At 37.0% G+C, this 8429-nt stretch overlaps 1 protein-coding gene across 1 annotated transcript; it reads right to left on the bottom strand.

The window, feature by feature from the left end:
- Positions 1–3774: 3774 nt before the first annotated feature.
- LOC121321259 (olfactory receptor 6N2-like) lies at positions 3775–7493 on the bottom strand. The gene is made up of 3 exons (XM_041260160.1): positions 7455–7493; positions 6184–6353; positions 3775–4729 (listed from the first exon to the last, which is right to left on the bottom strand). The coding sequence occupies exons 1-3, from the start codon at positions 7491–7493 to the stop codon at positions 3775–3777; spliced, it is 1164 nt and encodes a 387-aa protein (XP_041116094.1).
- Positions 7494–8429: the final 936 nt, after the last annotated feature.

The raw sequence follows: 8429 nt of genomic DNA, 5'->3' as shown, positions 1-8429 counted from the left end.
AAGCTCAGGATAAAGTCGGGTGCTTTACATTGACCTCTTTATAGAATGTTAATAGATGAGCTTTCCTTGTGTTTTGCAACATACAATATACAGTACATTTAAGTGTCTTTATGCACAGGTCTATTCGTCCAACATTAGTCTAGTGGCCTCCCCCCCCCGCCACACTACTTTTTTTTATTTTATCCATGGCAGCACCTCTGATATATATATATCTATATATATATATATAATATATATATATATATATATATAATATATATATATATATATTATATATATATATATGTATATATATTATATATATTATATGTGCTGCACCTGATAGATATATATATATATATATATATATATATATATATATATATATATATATATATATATAATATATATATTATATATATATATATAACAGCAAACCATGACGATGAATAAATAATCTATATTAAACAGATGATTCCCTTTCAAATCGAAGATGACCACCAATGACATTATGTATGGGATATGCCTGCCCATTGGGTAGGTATCGCTGAGCTCTCTATACCAGAGCTGCTGATAGACCCCTTCCTGGGATGATGCACTCGGTCCCACCCACGAGGGATTAAAACCGTCATCCTGAGGAAGCCATTTCTCTTTTTCCTTCTCAAGATGGTACGGTAAGACCTCTATGTCTAGCTGAGTGTTTTGATAGAAAAGAGCTTTGAGTCGTGTTGTAGTTCCCTTGCATTCGTGCTGAAAGCCGGCCTGCAGCTTTCCTGGAATTACTGACTCTCTATTTCGAGTCTCTCCTTTCTGTCTTTCAGCAGCCTTCTCGCTTGCATCGTAGGCTGCTCTGCTTTTTACTGTCTGTCGTGTGTAAGCGACTGCCTGTGTAGTCACCCCGTGATTGAGTGACTATTTCTTTCTTGGGAGAATACAGTTCCTCCACGGGGCTAGGCCTTGCTGCATCCCCGCTGTCGAGTGATTCCCCCAGCCACCGTCTGGCAGCTGGAATGGGCCTGTTATTGGCTGCCGGCTGTCTCGTCAGGGTCATCCTGTGGATAGCTGCAGAGCGGTTGTTACTCAGCCATCCAGCCCTGTATTCATCCACTGGGCTCTGTTGCTTCATCCTGCTGTAGAGTAGACTTCACCGGCTGTGTAGGCCGCCCACCTCGGTGAGTCGGGCCTTGTAAACAAACAACAGAGTGTTCTCCCCTTTCTGTTCTACCGTGTTTTTGCTGTCTGCCTTCAAATTGCCCTTGTGTTTCCCTGATGCATGCTACATGATCATCAGGTGTGTGACCACGCGGTTAGGGTAGGCACCGTTGCATAGTTGCCCCCCGGTGCATCAGTACAGTGGTGTACACATAGCCCTTGGCACTTCGGTATCTCGGTGCACACGGTGCTCCTTGCACACGGCACACGGTGCCCAGCGCTACAGCATCAGTGCACGGACACAGCGTTGCATGGTACACAGTGCACATAGTGCTCTCTGTACTCGGTGCGTGCTGTGCTTGGTATGGACGATGCACACGGTGCTTGGTGCCCACTGCTACATCGCTAATGCAAGAACGCATGGTGCTGCACGGTGCATGTAGTGCTACAGTACTCGGATCGCAGAGTGCTCGGTGCCGATTGCGACAGCATCAGTGCACGAGCGCACGGAACACAGTGCACATAGTGCTTACGGTACTCTGTGCGCATGGTGCTTGGTAGGCAGGTGTCTAGTACCTCAGTGCACATAGTGCCCTTGAGTGCTCGGTGCACAAGGTGCCTCGATGCCCTCTGCCTGTAGACAGTGCTCCACTCCGCTGTAGGCTAAGTGCTGACACGGTCGAGTGACCGCACATTGTCCAGGCTAGACACCCCTGTCTAGTTTCTGTGATTGAGACTATGAAATAACGAGGGAGAGAGTTTTCTTGAGTTCCCCTGCAATTCATTGCTGGCAGCCTGCTTGCCACTTGCCACTGGAACTGGTTCTGCCGTTTGGTGATATTTGTGTTTGTACTTAATAAACGCTCAGTTAGTAAATATTCTATACGTTATGTTGAAACACCTGTCCAATTTTGTGGGTTTACTAATGCAAAAAGAGTAACTTGAAAAATATTTAACAGTAAAAATGTGTTTTACAGGAGCTCCCCCACTTTTAAACAAAGTTAGGTGATTTTAAAATTCTAATATAAATATTTTATAAATATAAATATTTTATACTTTTCATAGAAACATTTAAATAACTTTTACTTGCTCTTTAAATCTGGATGCCTAAAATCATAGAAAATGATACACACTGACTTTGAATTGCGGGTGCATATCAAGGCATATATTTAGGCTCAGAATATATTTTTAAAATTTTAAAAATCTTTTTAGATATTTATTTTAACCTATTACAGACACTGTACGTTTCCAAAGTTTTTTTTAATGTTTTCATTTTCCCTGATTGTTTATATTGTACCATTATTACAGCCATATTGAAATGTATCTCTATTGTTTTCTAACTTGTTTACAGTGACTGTAATAGGCAAATACCTGAACCAGTGCTTAACCTGGTTGTCAAGGTTACAGCTAATCACTGATCCAATAACACTGTTGCTACCAGGTATCTATTCAGTTCCTGTGCTCAGGGTTATATGGTACAGTATGATTATAGCTAGACCATTGGATATGAAGTGATTATGTATCAGGAAGAGTTGTATTTGAAATGGCTGCATATCCTAAATACAAAAAAAACAAACAAACAAACAAAAAAAACCACAAAGAACCAAAATATATTCTGTTGTTTCATGCTACCTGATCGGATATCACTCCTTTAATGCTAACTTTATGTGCACTGCCTAGTAGGTGTTGCTCAGTGGAGCAGGTTTCACTGAACTGTGTGTGACGTCTAGGAAAATAAATATTTTTTTTACAATCAAAAGTGTAGTGCAAGCTTACGATTTAAGGAAGCAATGTTGATTTCAAGCATCTGAATTTCAGTAGCATTGTGTACCAAATAAATGTGCATTAAAAAATAATTCTATTTTTTATTACATTTTAACATTTGCCTTTCCAATATGTAACACCTTTTTACTGTAAGGATGCATTTTATACATCAAATATATTAACAATATACATCCGTACTACATTGTGTTTATACAATACATACCATAAAATATGCATTTAATTGTTTTTAAGCTGTATTATAAAAACAAGATGTTCAAGGTTGTGCATTAGTGTTAACATTATATACAAATGTAAATCATGTCATGACTTATGGCTTATTTAATACATATCTTTATGTATTATAAAAGATTGTAAAACATGCATATTAACCTGTGCATGAATCTGCTTTGAAAGTCTGATTTTGGAATTACTGTTTTTAACCATGAGACCAAGAATGTATTTGGTTTGTATTCCTTCATACTTGTGTAATGTACTTGTATACTTGTTGATACACTTTTCTACATAAAATGTGAAACTACCCTAAACAATTAGTGACCCTTAATAAATAAGCATTTTAGATCATATTAACAAAACCAAGAAGGGTTCAAGAAGAGGTTTACAATGAGGTTGAGTCAGTGCATCGGGTCCATTTAACTCACCTGACTCTGTTACTTTCTTGAGTCAATTACAAATGAAATAATCCTCTATGCATAAGCACATATCTTACTACTCTACTCAGCTTTATATCTGTTTAGCATTGCAGTCTTTCATGAAAAATATTTAATATGCTCTGTTATTAATTATAGAAAACAATATCCAATTTAAAGTCTTGATTTATTACATATGTAAGACGATAGTAGCAACTACATGTGGAATCTATTAAGTTTGTATTACTTTGTTTCTGCTGCACATTCTTGTAACTTTGTTCCGGATCGTTTGAAGGTTTAAACCATAAATGACAGGATTGAAAATAGGGGGGACGATTAGAAATTCTACTGACAGGAGATTGTGTAAAACCTGTGGCATATCACTTGAACCGTAGCTACTGTACATGTAATCAAAAATCAAAGCAATGAAGTAGTTGATCACCGTCAACAAATGTGGCAAACATGTCTGCATACATTTACTCCTTTGTATACTAGATGTGTGGCACGTTCTTAGTATTTTCATGTAGGAAAATAAAATAAAAAGGAAATGTGCAAAGAATGTACCTATTAGAACATATCCATATACAATGTTAGCAGTAGTCTTTACACAAGATAATTTCATAATTGACCAGTTATCACAATATAGTTTTTCAATGTGGGAGCCACACAAGGGCAACCTGGTAGTCAATAGAATACTAACACATAAACAACAAAATGGAAAGGTCCAAGCAAACAGTATTAATTTACCAGTTGTTAAAGGAGTCATGATAGCATGGTACTCCAGGGGTCTGCATATTGCCACATATCTATCATATGCCATCACTGTTAAATTTGTTAATTCACATGTAGAAAAACTGTAGATGACAAACATTTGAAGCAGGCACCCAGAATATGAGATGACATTCGTATCAGACAGAAAATCAAACAGTAATTTAGGAAAGAATCCACTGGTCCCATACAGTGCATTAACGCTGAGATTACAGAGGAAGAAATACATGGGCTCATGAAGTGTCTTTTCAAGAGCTATTATTACAATTAGAGTTACATTAACACAAATGACAAAGAGATAACCTAGGAGAGTAAAAAAAAAATATATATATTTATTTGTGCTTGAGTCATTTAATCGAGAAAGAGTAAAAGTGGTTGTGTAGGATGAGTTATTTTTCTGCATAGCTTCTTGAACATACCTGTGAAATAAATACATTAAAAAAACACATTAGTACAAAGATTAAAGTGGGGAACATACAGGTGGTATAACTGTGCATTTGATTATCACATCTTCTAAAGCGATCAGTTAATAATACTTTAAATATGACATTATATTTGCTGCAAATAATGCAAGTAGGGCATATATTGTCCTGATTCCAATTTTGAAACATACACGATGAAGTTTAGTATTTAAAATGGAGAAAATGCATTGATGAATACCAAAATAATTTAAAAGGAGTTTTCATCTTTAACTGGTAAGACATTCAACCCTAAACCAAATGCATGTAAAATGACAGAGACTGTAATATGCAAGTCATTACTCAACATCAGTTCAGTTTTGCTGAAGTGTTTGTCCACTATTTACAACATGTGTCCTATAGTTTACCAAGCTGTGTAATGAAACCAGACCCTGTTGGCTGTCAAGTTTAAGTGCAGGCACACACATCTTGTCAAATCCTAGCCCTTCATGTCATTGTGTAACTACACAGGCATTCTCCTGCTGCTCTCTGAAGCAGCACTGGGTGCTGTCATCAACTGTACAAGCTCTCCCATAATCTAAGCACCTACTCATATAATCTGGGTAAAACTACACACAACTTCCTGGTAAGCAAAACAAAAAAAAAGTAGTTATTGCTTGAAGCACATTACTGGTATTATATAGATTATTTCTAATCCAATAAAGAGTTAATATTACACTATTATTGACTATTATCCCTGTTTGTGTTATTGTTGTTAAAACATCGAAGTTTAAACCTTGCTGACACACAAACCCAAGCCAGCTTCGTGGATGATAACAGCTGGAAATCCCTTCTGCATTGGCCAGAGAACAGCAATGTTTCAGGGGTGCAGCAAAGGTGCACTTTTTCAGACTGTTAAAGAACCTTAGAACAGTTATATGATTAGCTAACATTTCTTAAATGAATTTTTCAATACTAATACTAGTATTACAACTATGTAATAGTTTCTGTATTATTTGTTAATTTATTTGGGAGATGCCTTTATCCAAGGTGACTTACAGGTGTTACAGGGCAGCACAGGGTTACAATGCAAGGTCAGTATTTAAATACAGTATAGTTTACAGTAAGTGCAAATTAAATTACTAAAGTACAATATGAAATAAGACGCAAGTTAGGATGAGAGCAATTTATATCTACAATGACTTAGTCGTGGTGCAATAGTGCAATAATAATGCATCAGCTACATCTTATACTTTAATAATTTAATTTGCACTTACTGTATTTAAATACTTACCTTGCATTGTAATCTTGTGCTGCCCTGTAACACCTGTAAGTCACCTTGGATAAAGGCATCTCCCAAATAAATGAACAAATAATACAGAAATCAGGGTGCAGGACCCAATAACATATTTACAGTAGCACAATAACAAGAGATTCAAGGCACACATACATTAAAACATTATTTGTCAAATTACCTCTCAGAGAGATCCTCAGGAGAAGCTGCTGGTAGAAGCATGCAGTGCTGTGTGGACAGGACTCCTGTGTTTGAGGAAATGTGCTGAGATTTATGTGCTTCCCTTAAGGTGGGGTGGGGGGTGGTGGTGGTAGATGGACTGTCATCAAAACATCCCGGGAGATGTATTTGCTTAATGAAGAATTAATTGAAAACAAGAACTATTAGCAAGTCAGTGGCTTTGTTTACATCACCTGTCAGACCCAGAAGGGAATGTTTGGTGATCACAATCCTGCCCTGCAGAGCACAAGGCAACAGCAGCAAGAAAGATTACAGGCACCTGAGCACAAGCCTTGCATCACGGAGCTCCTGACCACTGATAAATCAGTCTAGTGTAATGTCTCTGCCATGCATGTACAGGCACAATATAGGATAGACTCTTTAGTCATTATGTTGAATGTTTAAACACTTTGTATGAATAATAAAGGATAAATTTTTTGATAACTATTTACCATTGAGTTCCATGATGTCATTGTGAATAGAAGGCTGTGTGGTTCAGTGGTTAAAAAAAAGCGCATGTAAGTAAGAAGTCTCCAGTTCAAATCCCAGCTCAGCCACTGACTCATCGTGTGACCTTGGGCAAGTCATGTAACCTTGTGCTCCGTCTTTCAGCTGATGCATAGTTCACACACTCTGTCTCTGTACGTTGCCTTGGATAAAGGCATCTGCTAACTAAACAAGTAATAATAATAATTAAATAATTAAAGAACATGTAAGTATATTAATATTTGTAGTACACATTTGTGAAGTTGGAAGTGCTTTCAGGGTTAGACATTGACTCTCATGTATCACAGCTGTATACAGTTACAGGTAGTATGCTCTTGAAAGTTAACATGGACAAGTAAGGAAGGATTACAAACAGAAAGCACCAACACACCAAGGGTAGAACTTCACTGATGCTTTAATTCATTCTTAAATTAAAGACTTTTTAACTGAGATCAAACTATATATCAAGGAATCAACCAGCCTCCACTGAGGACCTATTCTACTGGCTACAGCAAAGACAGACTGACTGTAACTGGCCATTTTGGGATGAGTGATAGTCAGACATAGTGCACAGAGATTTATTGTGAAACAGTATTATGTATTAAGTGAGGTGAGTGGTTGTGTTTCGCATCACACTACTACAAACTGAATTGCTTTCCTTCCCTATTTTAATGAACCCTTACAATTTAGTGATTGTACCTTTGATAGGTCTTTAGTTCTCTCAGCAGACTGAATAATAACACATACCTGCCTGGCCAGCCTCAGGCTGTGTCGGGCCCTAGGCATGATCATTAAGTGCAGAGTTCAGAATATCAAATTAATGCGACAGTAGCAATGTATCTTAGTTAGTATATAGATTCATCATGTAATCATATGCACCTACATGTACTAACGTTAAGATGCGGTAAATAATATTAATGATATTAAAATGTTAATGAATACTTGTTTCAGTTTGTTTGTTAGACTTTATTATTTTATATAATTCATAACTTCAAAGCACTCAGAATTCTAGTCTACGTCAAACATAGCACATATTTATTTATAAAATGAACATGCCCCAATAGGCTTACTGAAAAATACTGTAATGCCTGACTACAAGTAGGTTCTGACAGGTATATACATAATAATAATAATAACAACAACAAAAAAAACCCTCTTTGACACTTGACACTGTGCAATGCCCCTTTTCACAAAAAAAAAAAAAAAAAAAAAAACAACCCTGGCCATTATCAAATATAAATTACAAACCCATTTTCCTAGCTTTAGCAACAGGAAAGTTCTTTATCAAATCGGAGTATTCTAAATTCTTGGCAACTTCACTCACATTTGACAGTTTGGCCTGGAAAATCTGCACTCACCAGAAGCAGCCATCACTGGAATGGTCTATCGGCTAATCTGTTTTCATTCATGTGCTGCAGCATTTTCACAGGACTCATACTTGCGAGATGCCGACTGCAGCTACACTGTCAGGGGTGCAAATCGTGTTGAACATTGGTGCTAAACTATTTTGAAAGTTTACCACCAAGAGCCGGCTGGTGCTAAATCAGCCTCACCCCAGCTCTTCAATGAACTTTTAATGTTTTGTGCTACAGAAAATATTTTTAACACAATGTACCCCAAAGGAAATTCGAACACATCTCTCATCCTTGGCAAGACTCATAGCAACCTGTAACATTATTAAATTAGTCTCTTAGAAGAAAAATAATTTGTATTAATAAACAT

This window comes from Polyodon spathula, chromosome 9 (genome assembly GCF_017654505.1).
Source record: "Polyodon spathula isolate WHYD16114869_AA chromosome 9, ASM1765450v1, whole genome shotgun sequence".
Lineage (NCBI taxonomy): Eukaryota > Metazoa > Chordata > Actinopteri > Acipenseriformes > Polyodontidae > Polyodon > Polyodon spathula.
This window is presented reverse-complemented; position numbering and strand designations above follow the sequence as displayed.

What these genes read in the sequence shown, in the direction of transcription:
- LOC121321259 (XM_041260160.1), bottom strand. Translation starts at nt 7,493, where the DNA reads ATGCCTAGGGCCCGACACAGCCTGAGGCTGGCCAGGCAG. An exon ending in GCCTGAGGCTGGCCAGGCAG is followed by an intron (nt 6,354 to 7,454) that starts GTATGTGTTATT and finishes TTCTTCATTAAG; the next exon opens with CAAATACATCTCCCGGGATG. An exon ending in CCTGAGGATCTCTCTGAGAG is followed by an intron (nt 4,730 to 6,183) that starts GTAATTTGACAA and finishes TTTATTTCACAG; the next exon opens with GTATGTTCAAGAAGCTATGC.